General features: G+C 38.4%; 1 protein-coding gene across 1 annotated transcript in view; it reads right to left on the reverse strand.

Moving 5' to 3' along the window:
• The window catches only part of LOC125259634 (collagen alpha-1(XXIV) chain-like), a 105,488-nt gene that overhangs the window by 64,681 nt on the left and 24,542 nt on the right, over positions 1-16,265 (reverse strand). Inside the window, exons 4-10 of the mRNA XM_048177426.1 lie at positions 14,998-15,051; positions 13,583-13,636; positions 8,953-9,006; positions 8,261-8,314; positions 3,806-3,850; positions 2,904-2,957; positions 1,885-1,929 (exon numbers count right to left, since the gene is read on the reverse strand). Coding sequence (XP_048033383.1) covers positions 1,885-1,929; positions 2,904-2,957; positions 3,806-3,850; positions 8,261-8,314; positions 8,953-9,006; positions 13,583-13,636; positions 14,998-15,051 — 360 coding nt within the window. The remainder of the gene's footprint in view (positions 1-1,884; positions 1,930-2,903; positions 2,958-3,805; positions 3,851-8,260; positions 8,315-8,952; positions 9,007-13,582; positions 13,637-14,997; positions 15,052-16,265) is intronic.

Raw genomic sequence — 16,265 nt, forward strand, 5'->3', positions numbered from 1 at the left:
TTCAGCAGTTATTATGTGCGTTCCGTATTTCTGTCGACTGAACCAGCCATACCTATCATTCGTGAATTAATCATCCTTTTATCTCGATTCTTTCTTTTCCGTGAATTGGCCAAACACGCTTGCATAACTATCTGAAACGATTTGGATTCGTTCGGACCGCTCTGTCACTGAATCACCTGAAGTTGTTTCTCTGTCAGTAACAACAAATACAGAACAAATAGCACTGTTTTCATGTGTTTCACTAGTTTACTTTGAACTTTACAGCACGGCCCAATGGATAATGGAACGAAAGCTTAAAGGAGCTGCGTTTATTCCCGGTCACCATTATTAAACACCATTATTATCACACACCTCTCGTTTACAAACTACAAATCACTCCATGATTAAACTAGTTTTAAATCGGATGAAACAGCCTCAAGATTCCCAACAAGACTGATGAGGAAAACAGGAGGAACATTGTGCCATGAATGAAGATAGAAGACTTTTAAATCCCCAAATCATCACCCTTACAAACATTTACCATGAATGAACTGTAGTAAATTACCATGGTTTGTGGAAATGTGGAATATTTATTTTGAAAACTATGTTATAGCCATTTATAATGCAATATATTTATTAGGTGGGTAGGGGAATATATAATTCGTGTAGTTTGTACCTGTGTGTTTAGGCATTTTTTTATAGGCCTATATAACATAACATATAATATAATATCATTTGACAGTGGTAATGAGAAGCCATGTATGGATTTAGCTGTGGTTACCAAATCTCACTGTGAGAATATGTCAGCATCAGGTGTGATATCATCTTTTCCACATGCACTGGACACAAATCATTCATCGTGGCGAGTGAGCAATTGGCTGGTGTTTTTGTTTGCAGTAGGTGGATGAAGCGCTATATGTACCATTCTTCTATCTTGTTAAGCGAGATCACATGTACTATCAGTCAAAGATGAAAGAAACAGCCCTCCTCCTGTCTCTGCACATTCCTGTGCCGCGGCACACTGCCAGATGTTGAAAGAGATTGTGTTTCTAAAACATGCAAAATATCTGAGATGCAGCAGTCTCATCTTGACTTTGTAGAGCTCACTGATTCTTGAGGACTGGGACAAAACAGGCTTGAGGACTGCAGAAATAAGGCTTATGTATCTTGGAATTGTTTTAGATGATTCAGATGAGAATTTGTTCTACATGTTCAGATGGATTCGCCTGCATTTGGGTGCAACCACCCGTTTTTCTTCACTTCATCACTCAGAATGGGTTAACAGCAACATCAGATACAAAAATGTTTCAAATATTTATGATAAATATTGGAAAATTTAGAACTATAGGACGTTTTGTTTTAAAGTGATTTTCAGCTCCATCTATTGATGAAAATCTAATGTTGACAAAAATATATATGCATTAAATGCAGCAGCATTTTTTATTTATTTACTTGTTTATTGATTGATTGATTGATTGTGTTGCTGCTACTAACATGAACTACTTTAATTGTGGGAAATTATCTAAAAATCATGAAATCAAAAAAAAAAAAAACTTACCAGTTATGTTGCCTAATTAAACTCGAAGCACGTAAAAAAAGTTTTTTGTACGTTGATTTAGCCAGATTTTATGAATATTTAGCAGGGACTTTGTTGTGAAATAGTATAAAAGAGGGGTATTTAATATCTGTTTGAATCTAGTCTGATGGTCATTTTCAGAACGAATGGCATGTTTCAAAAATTGCATGTTTTGTCCAAAGTGTCAAGAATCATTGCCGTAATCATTGCTCCTTCCAACATTCTCTATTTATCTCTCTCTATTATCTGTTCCTGTAGCTCTCAGCGAGATGATGTAAGAGTTCAGACATTGTTTGAACAGGAAATCATGAGACAACAGCTGTACGTACATTGACACCTTTAGGTCCTGGGTTTCCCTCTGGTCCTCCCAAACCCTGAGAGACAAAAGACATTAATGTTACACACATTCACATATCAGACTAACGCACACATCAGACATCAGGAAACTCTAATGTGTAAACAAACTGGCTTTACCCAGTGTTCATATGTCTGTTCTGGAAATATATGCAAACTAGTGCATTTTTAATTATCACATATCATTTTAGAAAACTAGTACAAAACAATGTTTTGTGTTCTGTGATTGATCAGTTGGAGAAGTATGTGGTGATTTCTATTAGTTCATTTTTTTTTACCTTATTTACCAGTGGTGTCTTGCATTAAAATGTTTATCATTGTTTACTGCATACTGTTTCACAGTATACCACGCAAAACATTCTAAACAGCTGCCTGATATTAATTTTAAATTAAGCATCACATTTAATAAATACGATTCAATTTGATTAGAACAGGACGGCCAGATCTTTACAGATAACAGAAGGCCATATCTTTGAAACGCTTTGGCTTATTGGAACGAAATTTGGTGCAAGTCATCGCCACCATGTTCTGATGGTACTGGAGCAGTTTACGTACAGCGCCACCTACTGGACAAGAAATATCTAAGTTTTTAATAAGCCATGAGCCTAAAATCTCCACCTTTGCTATGAGCAAACAAATCTACTTACAAGAATCAAATTTAATATTTCAAATTTAGGATCAAGAAGAGTGTTACAATGAATGAAAAAAGATTTTAGATTCCTAAAAAGAAAATTAAAAAGAAAAACATTTTAAAGATGATAACTGGATCTGAATTAATGCAATGTAGTGAGGTCATTAACAACAATGCGGTATACTACTTTTTAAAATGTTTGTCATTCTGTTTCACATATTACTTTTGAAAATACTTGTACCACGCAGTACATTCTGAACAGCTGCATGATATTAATTTTAAATTAAGGATCCAATTTAAAGAAGTAACACAGAATCAATGAGATGTTTTTGTTGTTTTTTTAGTGGATATCGGTCACTGCACCTGCCTGCCAGGGTAACCTGCTGCCCCAGATACGCCTGGCAATCCTGGCAAACCCTAAGGAGAAAGGAAAGAAAAACGTGAATGAAAGATGAGAACGGCTGCCAGCGGACGAATAGAGCTCCTATTGTTCCCAGTGGCATCTCTCTCTCAAAGCATCCACAGGCCAGACCGGCTCTCCGCGGCCTGACCCTGGCTGAAGTCCAGACGGCGGCTCCTCTCCACTGCACGACTCCAGCGCGGATCATCTTTGCATCAGGTGACTGCATATAAAGACTGCGCTTTGTGACTGAATGAAAGTTTCCATGTATTGAGTTCCAAACCTTCCGGACTCAGTTATTGAGGAGGTACAAAGGTACAACTCATAGATCTGTTTAATGCCATGTCAAACACATAGGGAGGGAGAATTAAACCTGATTGTACAGGCAAAATATGAGTGGAAGGAGGGCTGCTTTATGAAAGAGAGGTCAAATACAACGCTAAAATCTAGCATTCAACTTCAGGATGTTTGCATTAAATGCAGCAGTCTTATATATTTATTTATTTATATTGCTACTACTAACAGGAACTCCTTTAAATTGAGCTAAATTATCTAAAAAAAAAAAAAAGTGTCCGTTTTGTCCCATGCCTCAAGAATCAGCGCACTACAAATGGAAGAGTTTACATCGATATGATGTACTAAACTAGGATAGCGAATAGCTTCAGTACAGCAGCCTGACAATAAAGCTCTTTTTAGTATGACCCAACAGTATGATTAGTAATAACAACAATTATACTTGACTTAGCAAGCACCACTAGCTAATTATAGCTTGTAGTCTGACAATGATTGAAACGGTAAAATGTCAACGTGAAGACCTCGCAAACAAACTGACATCCACCTGAGTTGACACATCTCATCCGCTCACCTGTTCTCCTGGCAGACCTGCCAGTCCTGGATAGCCTTTGGGACCCTGCAGGTGAAAAAAAAAAGGAAAGGAGATTATGACTCAACTCTATTACAGAACGCCGGTAAGAACACAAAGCAAAGAATTTTCCCATATCCCTCAATGTTAAGAACAAGGAGAAATAGAGAGAGTCATACTTGACGTGTTATCTTTTCCACATTTCTGGGATTTTGTTGCCTAAAGTCCCAGTGGACTCAGATAAGACTAATAGCCTTTAAGAATTTCCCCAGAACTGTCAAAACCCTTTAAAGCTTTGCTCATCTGACAGCTCAAGCTCGAGCCCATGAAAGAAAGACAAGTCACGACAGTGAGACGGGGAGGGGAGGTCAGAACTCCTCACCTTGAAACATTTCTAGCCTGCTCTCGTGTGCTGGAACTGATCTGTGCCAATTGAACTGAAGCACAACAATGCAATCATAAAGTCACCTTTCCAAATATATCCTCAAATCTAATGCTTTGATGTTTAGATGCCTGATTGATAGACGTACCGACAGCTGTTTGCCAGCAGGTGGCGCTGTGTGTCGGACCGAGCAGAGAGGTTCAAGTGTAGTGCAATCCTCTAAATTTGGAAAATTCCAAGCCTTCTGCATTGCTCCTGAGAAGACAATGATGTATCAGAGGTCACCGTGATTTATACCTGACCTGGTCTGGGCCTGTACGACTATTTCTGCTCAAGCTCTTTAAACATTTTACTGCAAAAAGCAGAGTGCTCTAGGTACTAATGACCTATAAAAACAGTATTTAAAGGGATTGCTTAAGTTCACCACGCTCAAGATCAAAGACTGTGGGAGGTGAGGTGGAAAACTGGTTAAGATCAACATGGAATGAAAGTCAAGACATCATTTTATTTGTTTATTAGGATTTTTAACTCTTTCTCCAGCACTGACGGAATTTTCCGTCATTTACGGCACAACACTTCCTAGCCATTGACGGAATTTTCCATCACTTACGACAGAACTTTCCAGCTAGTCATGTGCCGATATTTGGTAATACGATATATCACCATAATGAATATGCACGATATCGTTATTGTGGGCACTTCAAAATACCGAGAATATTTATTTATTACGAATTATTCAAATTTTTATAATACATTTTAAGAATACTTTCCCCAACAACCGTATAAAATGCACAATATCGCTGTATCTGCGTCAAAGGGACACGGGCACTCTCTGACAGCAGAGGGCGCTGATGGAACAGCAGAAATGCAGCGGTTACCCCAGAAACCCTTGTAAACAATGCAGCTGCTACTGAAGAGTATTTAAAATGCTTCAAATAGCTATTCAGTTTTTTGTATTCACAATGTTGTTCATCACAGCACCAAATACTTAAAGACTTAATAAGCTATTTATTTTCAAACTTAAACAATTTTATATTTGACTACAACATGCTTTATAATGATTGAAAATGAATTCATTATTACCAAAGTGACAATGAAAAATACTTTTATTTAATCCTAGTTAATGTTAATTTCTTAGTTAAAGTTTAATAACATTACTAAAATCAAAAGTTGTAACTATTATTTAATGGACCTGAAATAAAACTAACAATGATCAGTTGTATTTTTTTAACTAACATTAACAAAAAAAAAAAAAAAAAAAAAAAAAAAAAATTATAAATATTTTTTAGAATATATATACATTTGACTTTATATTTTTTTTGTGTATTGCATTAATATATTTAAATGTTTAGAGTTCTTTTTGTTATAAAGAAAGAGAGTTCTTAAACCTTTTTTTGCAACTTATTTCAATATTGTGATATTACCGTATACCGTAATAAAAGCTTCAGCAATTATCGCAACATGAAAATTTGATACAGTCACATGCCTATTTTCAGCCATTGACAGAATTTTCCGTCATTTATGACACAACACTTCCCCGGCATTGACGGAATTTTCCAGCAATCCATGTTTCCACTGTTATACAGTAGGGGGCGCTATTGAAGAGGAAATTATTGTGAAGGTTTGGCGATGCTGATGGACTCGATCTAGTTGGTCCGTTTTGATTTTCGTTCTGAATCTGAATCCGATTCATCTTTGGGAAAAAAACGTGTTGCTTTTTCATGAAACTTACCCACATTCAAGTGTTGATAAAAAAGAATAAAACATTGTTTAAAAGCAGAGGCTCTGCTCTTTCTTTTTGATATTTTGCATGTTCAGATATTGTTCTGATAGAACAAAATATTCTGGGGGCCATGACATTTTTTTGAAAATGATCAAAAATACTGCCATTGGCAGGCAACTTTTAAATGAATGGGGAAAGAGTTAAAAAGCACATTGAGTTCAACATTGTTAATTCATGGAATATGTCATTTTCTGAATAACATCAAAGACTCAAGACATTACTATGAATAGGATGTGCAATGTGAAATATGGCAGAGCAAGTCCCGCATTCTAAATAACAGCCAATAAACAATTGGTAAATCCATTGGTTGCCACAGAGAGAGTATGGCACTGCACAGGTGCATTGGCTGGACCAACATGAAATATAAGCTATTTGAGCATAAGAAACAACATTTATCAGACAATTCCTGTCAGATATTGTTGCTGGTTAAATGCGACATTGGCAAGTAGTTTTTGAGATTTTAGGATTCCCCCATTCAAGAAGATTGGACTTGGTCTTGGATGCTCAAACTATCTGCCCGGGGGCACTGACTTTCCTTGAAATGGACTTTGATAACGTCACATTACAGTAACTTTTAAGACTGGTAGCCCAGCATGAACTCAGATGGGTTCACAAAGTTTAAAGTGAAAACTAGGCAAACTTAATTTCAGACCCAAGCACTGCATGCCACTTGTCTTTTGAAAGCATGTTGACATGAAACCACTTAGAGATGATCTTCACTTGCCTCATGATTCAATTTGATTACGATTCAGAGGGTAATAATTTGGTTATAAAACGATTCTTGATGCAACATAATGCATCCTCCAATTTTTTTTGTTAATGACTATATTAATAATTACAATACAGCCTCTTTTTATTATTTTATCTTTGTTATTAAAAATAAGAAACAAAGATGCAAATAAACTTTAGAACAAATACAGTATAAGAAAGAAACAAGCAGTTAAGAGATAATACAGGAATTGAATAATCAGATGTAAAAACTAATCAGTGCATAGTCTTTAGTGTATTAGTTACAAATAAATTGATTATTATTAAAGCTACAAAAGTTATTCAGTCAAGAACAGTGCAGGATTCCCTCTTTGTCCTTTATTGTTTGATTAACATTAATGATACAGACAGAAGCAGGTTTATTAGGCTGCTGTCACTTTAAGAACGATTTTTTTCATAAAAACCAAAACCGGAGGACATACGCAACTTTCTTTTATTAATATATAATAAAAGTAGCCTACTTCATTTACAATAAAACAGTATATTAATATGTATGAGGGGCCTATTTAATTACTTTTTTTAAAAATCGATTCTTTTGTTTTTATGCACCGATGCAGAATCGTTCACATTTGCATCGCGATGCAGTAAAAACGATTATGGCTCTGGTTTCGTCTACAGATCCCTGTGATTTTCGAAGCCTCCGATGAATTAGTCCAGGATCCACTAACCAAACCGTACAGATCTGCTTTTTATCACTTCCCAGGTTCGACACCTGACCTTTTAAAACTAACCAAGCCCCCAAACTCAATGGAAAAAAAACTCTGTCCAAAAGGGCTCCATTTCCAAAGAAAACCACGCTTGGAGAATGCTCATTTTCTAAGAGTTGATCCACACAGTCTTAACAGTGCTCCTGGGATTGCAAGTGAAAATCCAATTACACTGGGCCACTGTTAGCAAAAGACTGACCTAAAATGAGCTCCGGCCAACAATTTCTATCATGACTAAAAGGACTTTACAACATTTGGTTCTCTTCACCTTATAAACCAAAACAAGAGCTACTGAATACTCCCTCATGATATCTTTCTATGCTCTCACCAAAAACTACCCTCACAAACCCTCCTACACAAGTAACAGACCTCAAATATTACAAAAACATATCCTCTAGTGGAGTTAGGTGAGCTAAAACTTGCACCAGTTTTGCCTTTGAAGATGCAACACTGGACTGTTCCTGTCATCAGGAGTAAGTCACCCCGCAGAGTGCCTTTCCTCTAAAAGATGACCCTTGACCTTTAGGGGTTCTCGGGTTCTAAAGGAGCTCCCAAGTGATGGCGTGTCCCCGAGCAAAGCTACGTCTTGGAAAGTGTGAACAGACCTTCGCCTGCCCTGAAACATCACACAGGGTCTTTATTCTTGTCTGTAACCCAATCCAGCCGCTGCTGAGAGGGCCCTTGCCGCCATGGTGGCGGTAACAGATACTGTACGAACGGTGTGAAGAATGAAACACTACGTCTCACTGCTGCAAACAGAACATAATTCAGCTGAAAAAGGTTCTCGAGAAGTAAGGGAGGAGTGCAGAAGAACTTACCTTCAGACCTTGTTCACCTTTAGGACCCTGTGGACCTGGCCGTCCTCTTTCTCCCTGAAATAATAAAAGAGAAAACGCTCAGTGTTGTCCTCCATAACCCGAGTGTCATACCTGGATGACAAAAACAGAAGTAATTCAAAGTAATCGCCCTCACATTTCAAAGCTTTTCTTTCATGGAACCCCAAAAAAACACTCATATTTTGTATAATTTCTATTCTTTTCTTTTCAATAGAATAGAAAAGAGCAGGATTTGTTGAGCTACAAAAATTACCAAAAAAAAGCACTATCACTTTCAAATTGTGCCCGCATTTTCCACCAAATTTGGTATTAATGGTTTACGTGTGTCTTGTGACCAATCTCCTTTGATGCCAAACTGGTGAGAAACATTTTAACTGATACTTTGATATTTGAATTGAACATTTTTTGGAAGCTCGAAGGCCCCCAGTTTCCCATCCATTTGTGTTGTAGAGAAGCTTTTATATTCTGTTAAGGGTTTTTGCTCTGGGCTCCATGAAAGAAGAAGTCCTACGGATTTGGAACGACATGAGGATGAGTAAATAATGACTCTATATTTATTTTGGTGGGAACTATCCCTTTAAAGGCCAGGAAACCAATAAGTAATTGCTGTAGTTTAGGGTTTTGTATACATTTCAAAGGACCAAGAGAAAAGATTGTATTTGTGTACTATTTACCGGTTCACCTGCTGGCGCCTGACCCGGGGACAGTCCAGGGTCTCCTTTTGCTCCCTGGAACATAAACAAAGTGTTAATTCAGTTTGATGTCATATATTTGTAACATTTTATAAGAAAGTCCCATTAGTTAACAATGAGCAATACATATTTACAGTATTTACTAATCTTTGTTAACGCTGTTCATTGTTAGTTCATGTCAGCTCAGGTCTATTAAATAATATTAACAGATACAACTTTTGATTTTAGAGGGGGGCTATTATCCCCCTTTTTTCAAGATGTAATATAAGTCTCCAGTGTCCCCAGAATGTGAAGTTTCAGCTCAAAATACCCCATAGATCATTTATTATACCATGTTGTAAATACCCATTTTTGAGTGCATAAAACATGCTGTTTTCGTGCATGTATCTTTAAATGCAAATGAGCTGATGCTCCCCACCCCCTTTCCAGAATAGTGCTTCCTTCAACAGTTCCTGCCTGCATTGGATACTCTGCCAAATACTAACAAATGATTTAAAGCTGTATCAAGTTAAACTTCTAATTTATCGTATTCTGAGCGCACACATCTGAAGCATGCGCACAGAAAGCTGGCTGTCAGACGGCACATCTTGTGAGTATTAAACTAAGTTCTCTTTCATGTCTTACTGTGTTTAAACTGTCAAATACACACAAGGTTATGTCAAAAACACACAAAGTTCACATAAACACAGTCGGTTATGTCTAGACATTCTTGTCGCTACAATGGCGGACAGTGTACAACTCGCTCAGGGCGGGGTCTATGCTAATACGGCAACGTCCGTCAGCAGTCGTGGGCAGGGCCTGAGCAACGTGACGTTGCTTTGATCAGAAAATGAAAACGGCTTGTTCTGAGACACTGCTTATGATTTATGGGGATTTAAAAAAAAGGAGTGAGTGGATTTGTATCATTATAGGGTGGTTGTGTACACACACTGCCAACACACATTTATGTTCAAACACCATGTAAAAGTACATTTTGCATAATAGTTCCCCTTTAATAAAGCATTAGTAAATGCTGAAATGAACATTAAGATTATTAAATGTTTCAGAAGTACTTTTCATTGTTAGTTTGTTAACTAATGTGGTTAACTAAAGTTAACAAATGGGTAGCGTTGCCCATATATCCCATAAATCAAGATGTCAAAAACGTATTTGTGAAGTCAAAGCAAACAAAAAATCATGACTAAAGTTCAAGAAGACACATGCACATCATGTTCTCCTGTGCTGACAGATTAAGGCAAGTGTTAACAGCGGATTTGGTGAGATTTAAGGGGGTAAACACACTAAACCTCATAATAATGCAGATCAACCGGTTATATAGTGACCAGAAATGGACCAGTGATATCTGAATCCCAATCAGTCTTTCATTTATCAATCCATTCACCCATGGACCAACGATTCAATCAATAATTTCATCCATCGAGGTTCATTCATTCATGGATTCATGAATTTATTCATCAGATTTGGTGGATTCGACCAACTGCACAATATTGTGCTTTTGTGCTACAAAAGACTTTTTAATTACATTTAAAATGCATCTAAATCCAAAGAGAGTCACTGGAAGTTCACTGGAAGTAAAGTCTCTTGTCAGGGACCCAATTTACTGTAGCATGTCAATCAAACAGCTCCAAACCCATTCAGGCCTGAATGAGAGCTTTATTGCTTCAGTTCAGCTTGAAACGAGCAGTTTGATGGAAACACAATTGCTGTCAATCAACACAAGGCAGCGCAGATTTGACGTTTGCAAAACACAACTTTACTGAAGCAAATCCTGCTCTGAACCGAATGTCAACAGAGCAGTTAAGCTGCATTCATGTAGGACAAGTCACAGCCAAACCTCTCAAACCTGTGAAGCATATCTTATCTCTCTCTCGATTTCATCCCTAAAGTTTTTAAAAGGCATATAAAGCACAAAGCACTACAGCTCCGTCTTGTTTCTCCGGGGTCCCAGCAGATGTGCGTGACTCATCTGTGGGCTGCACCGAGATGCTTCACAGTTTCCACCATCTCCAACTACATCCGAGCTCAGTTTGGCCTCCGGTGATGTTATCTGCAGCGGATGACCCTGCTGCCCACTCATGTCATCTCTGAAGAACACTCACTGGACAGAGAGATGAACACTTTGTCCTAAAGCTTGATGGGAAAATCAGATCAGCATATTTGGAACTTTAAAGTGCCCCTATTATGCTTTTTCAAATATGACCTTTCATGCAGTGTGTAACATAGTTGTTTGTGAATATTAAAGATCTGCAAAGTTTTAAAGATCAAAGTTCAGATAAATGGAGTTTTTGTCTCCTAAAAGAAAGAAGTGATTCTGAACGGCCTGAAATGAGTCATCAGTGATTCCAGTCTCACTACCTACTCGAATCTACGTAGGCTTATAACAAATTAGCATAATGCCCGCCTATGGTCTTCATTGGCTGAACAGCATCTCTTTGCCCCGCCCTCAAACAGTGTAGTTGTATCTGAGACTGGAAGAGTTTGATTTGTGCTGTTCATGTCGAGAAGACGCTGCTAAAGTAAATCCACTTTGATGAGATTGATACGGTAAAACCGACACCATCTATACTGTTCGTATCACTGTGAATCATGTGCCGAATAATTTAGTTTAAAAGTAGACATTTCAAGCTTTCTATTGATATATTTCTCATGTCTATGAGGCAAGCAGCCGCTGAGTTTCGGTTCAATTAGCCTATAAGACGCGCTCAGGTACATACGCAAGTGATCGCGCCGGCGCCTCCATGTCATGATTATATTGTCTGCTATATTTGCTTCTTATTTATTAAATCCAGGCAATTGGTTGATGAAACATTGATTAAAAATAACATACAATTTTTACAAAATGAAATTCACTTTAAAAGAAAGGCTTTCTACAAAACAAAACCTAATGAAGTGGTCAAAATCATGTCTGTCCCACTACACGTCTCCCGATATATTGCGCATCTTATGATGCATCTTACTCATGCTGTTCACTTTTCATAATCAAATAGATGAAATTAAAACATAGCATAGGCCTATTTAAACATAAATATGAAACTACGTTTTCTTTAATGGCCAACAACATGTAGTACAGTACAGAGAAATTTCATGTCGTGAGCACGAGTCGGATCAAGCATCATTTATTTTTAGACATATTTAATATTGGAGGCATCCAAGTTATTTGACATATTTGAATTTTTTTTACGCAATTTATGCAATAGTTACTTTCCCTGGTAATTAGTTACTTTTATAATGATGTAACTCAGTTACTATTTGTGAAAAGTAACTAGTAACTGTAACTGATTACTTTTTTAAAGTAACGTGCCCAACACTGATTGTTCATGTCGAGAGAACGCTGTTTTCTGCTGCCAAAGCAAATCCACTTTAATGAGATTGATACAGTAAATCCGACGCCATCGCTACTGTTCGTATCACTGTGAATCAACTGCTGAAATTCAGATATGATAATGAGTGTTTGGTTTCTGACCAGTCACAACAGACTGGGCTGTCTGAAAGGTTGATATTTGACTTAAACATAACTGGGTCCTCTAACAAGTCTGTCAAAGAGCAGCATCCGAGCGATATTTTATTCCTGTGGGAAACCCTCATCACACTGAGATGCAATTAGTGGCGAAAACAAGCAAGTAAAGCAGTAAAGCGCGTTGAGTGTGGTCGCAGGAGCCCGCAGACGTCTGCTGTGCAGCACAAACCACATCCACACAGAACATTAACCTCCAGCGCTCAGCTTTACGAGCCACATCACTTCCTGCCGGGACATTTTAAAGCATGCAGGGCCTCCTATGGACGTCGTCCAGCACAGACTCTGATTACTGCAGCAGTCCAAGCTCTGATGAAACTACATGTTTGACTGAAATCCTTTCACATGGAAACCGTCATCAGTGCTGAAGATTAACTCTGACACACACCTTGTTTCCACTGCTGGAAAAACTGAACAGGTCAAATCACCTTCAGAACACACCTGCTGTTTCCACTCACACACACGTTTTCTTTTCCACGACTTTCACGTAACATCGCACAGGTTCAGTCCTGCTGGAGCCAACGTGTGTCTGTTTATTATCTTTATCAAGAACAAAGTGGTAATATTTCACGGACGAACCCTTGAGGGGTTTGAACCTGCAACCTTTCAGATCTTTAACTGTTATGGTGAATTGTTTTCATTTTAAAAATAAATGCTAATTCAAAATAGTAATAAAAGCTACAATAGTATTTCAATAATACTAAAATAACACTGCTGCTGCCAACCTATAATTTCCATGTTCTGATGGATTTACACTCACACTCACACACACACAGTCAACAGGCTCTTAATGTCATGTCTATATATACACATTTTCCTCTCATCTCTCAGCAGATCAAACTGTCAGTGTCTCCCCAGCGGCTCTTTCCAGTGTTTTCCCAATCCTCCACGTCACACACACACACACGTTTTGAAAGGTGGCGAGTTTGAACAGGAAGAATCGATGTGAATGAGCGTCTAGAGAGCGGACGAAGCGCTGGCGTAACGGCACAGACTTGTCCGTCGCTCTCGAGATCGTAACAACAGCGGGAATATTATTGTAAACCCCTGAGCGGTGCTGGAAGACAATGTGCGGAGAGCCCCAAAACAGGAACTTACCTTCGGACCAGGTAAACCAGGTGGCCCGGGGCTCCCGTGAGGACCAGACGGACCCTGAGAGAAAGAAAGAGAGTCAGACTATCCTGCATTCGATCTCAAGAACAGATTATATATCAAATATATTATATGTTTGTCAATATTAAATGACTTTGCAAACACATTTACTGAATAAATCCCTCAAAAACTCATGTGACTGTGATTGGATAACTGCACTAACCAGCAGCCAAATCACATCGCAGCATCTCAAATGTTGGTTTGGTGGTTCTGAAAAGTCTGAGTCAAAGTCTATCATCAGAATGATTTGGTTTAATTCTCTCCAGAAGCGTCTCACACAGGGGCGTAGTTTGTGGGGGGGATGGGGGGGAGGTAACCCCCCCCAATACAATACATCCATACCAACGTTCAACCCCCCCAAAGCTGAAACCAAATCTACGCCCTTGGTCTCACACGATTGTGTTCCCAAACACCAGCATCCGAACGCAAGAGAACTTTTTTGTCTGATGCTCTGAGATGAAACTCATTTATGATGGAGGAATAAAGAGCCCATTCCTGCAGGATCAACTCACTATTGTGTGCTTCTGAGTTAGTCTGGAGTTAACAGAGTCTCGCTGTGTGACTCAGATGGTTCAGGAATGATCCTGACAGACAGCGTCTGAGAAAAACCATCAATCATTTACTGAATTACATCACTGACAGCAGACCCTACGGCCAGCGTGTGACTCAAGAAACATGTTTAAAGAGAACCTTTTATTCATTTTTACTTTCAGTGTGTGTAATGTTGATGTTTGAGCATGAAAAAGGTCTCCAAAGTCCCTCCAGCAGGAGTTATTCTCTATATCAGTGTTTCTGAACTCCCTCCATTGTAGTCTTGAGTTTTCTTCCAGGAACGAACGCGTCACAATATTCCTCATTTAAATAATTCATACGCAGAATAAAGGTCCGGGGCCTCTACTAGAGCAGGTTTTCCTGCTTGAATGTTGATTATTTTCCTCATATTCTCCATTGTTGCAGCTCCTCTCTTCCCAGTCTGTCAGTAACGCTCTGTTTAGTTCCTGTCTCTATGAAACCCCGCCTTCTGAAAAGCACAATGTGCTCTGATTGGTTGGCTGGAGCAGTGTGTTGTGATTGGTGTTTGGGAAATGTCCCGCCCCTTACCATAACCGCCAGTTTCAACACACTACTAACTAACTCATCCAGACCCCGCCCCTTTATTCTGCGCATGAATTATTTAAATAAGGAATATTGTGACGTGTTCGATCAGGGAGTTGAATATTACATCAGCACAAACAACTGTGGAAAGTCTCATGTTTTCTAATTGTTGGAAACAATGTGAGCGAGACACATGTTGCATGAATCCGTAACACAGGGAACCAGGATTCACTCAAACAACCAAACATTGATCGGTTTTAACTTACTCGCGGTCCTCTCTTTCCAGGGGGTCCGGGGAGACCCGGGGGGCCGGCGGGACCCTGCAGAGAAACAAAGATGAGCAGAAAGAGAGATCAATTCATGAACAACTGTTTCTTAACACCACAAGAAAGACAGTGTAATTGGAACCGCGTGTCTTTCCCAACTCAGAAAACCACGTCTGCTGTCTGAGAGAGATGCTTCAGCTCCACGAATCAAAGCTCAAACCAGAACAAAACAGTCTGATTCATGGAGGGATTACTGAGAGAGAGCTGGCCTGCTGAGCATGACTGTACATACAGTGTGAAAACATATAGACAAATAATATACACACTGTACCTGTCAAAAGTTTGGAAACATTACCATTTTTTTTATGTTTCTGAAAGAGTCTCTTCTGCTTGCCAAGGCTGCATGTATTTGATCAAAAATACAGTAAAAACAGTGAAATATTATTACAATTCAAAACAACTGTTTTCCAAGTAATTTGTAATTTATTCCTGTGATCAGAACATCATTACTCCAGAACAGCATTTATTTGGAACAGAATCTTTTGTAACATAATAAATGTCTTCACTGTCACTTCTGTTCAGTTTAATGCATCCTTGCTGCACAAAAGTTCATTTCTCTTAATTTCTCTTTTTTATGGTATCAAATTGTTAAGCAGCAAAAACTTTTCAACTTTTCCTTGAGCTTTTGATATATAAGAGGTCAGTGAATATCCTGTAAGTTTCAGAACTGAAAACCTCCTTGTTAGTCCAATAAAAGCTTTTATTGACAACAGACCCAGCAAACGATTCGTCGTGGAATGTGCCTATAGGTGAAACTCCGCCTCCACAGAAGAAATCAACGCCTACTTCATCATTGCAACGTTAGCCCTGCCCACTGGTGTGTTAGTGAGATGAGGAGGAGAGAAGAGCGATACAGGACTGAAATAACATTACCTTTCAAAGGATCCTAATGCAGGAATATGGTTATTTATTTTCAACAATGTGAATGTCTCAGTTGAGCTTTATTTATTTGTATTCGGTACATTTCACTGTGGATTCTTTGATAAATCAATCGCATTTCGGTGCAAACAGACTTTTACGATATGAACTCGACAGTAATGCAACAACATGTCAGTAACTGTGTTCATTCTAATGCCTGATCTGATATTAATGATTCATGTACAGTCAGATGATCTTTGTCTGTGTGTCAGTAAATCAAACCCGTGACTAAACGCTCAACTTCACCTTGTTTCTCTTAGTAGGATGAATATAATCTGTTATTTAAACTG

The sequence above is a fragment of the Megalobrama amblycephala genome, linkage group LG24 (assembly GCF_018812025.1).
Source record: "Megalobrama amblycephala isolate DHTTF-2021 linkage group LG24, ASM1881202v1, whole genome shotgun sequence".
NCBI classification, from domain to species: Eukaryota; Metazoa; Chordata; class Actinopteri; order Cypriniformes; family Xenocyprididae; genus Megalobrama; species Megalobrama amblycephala.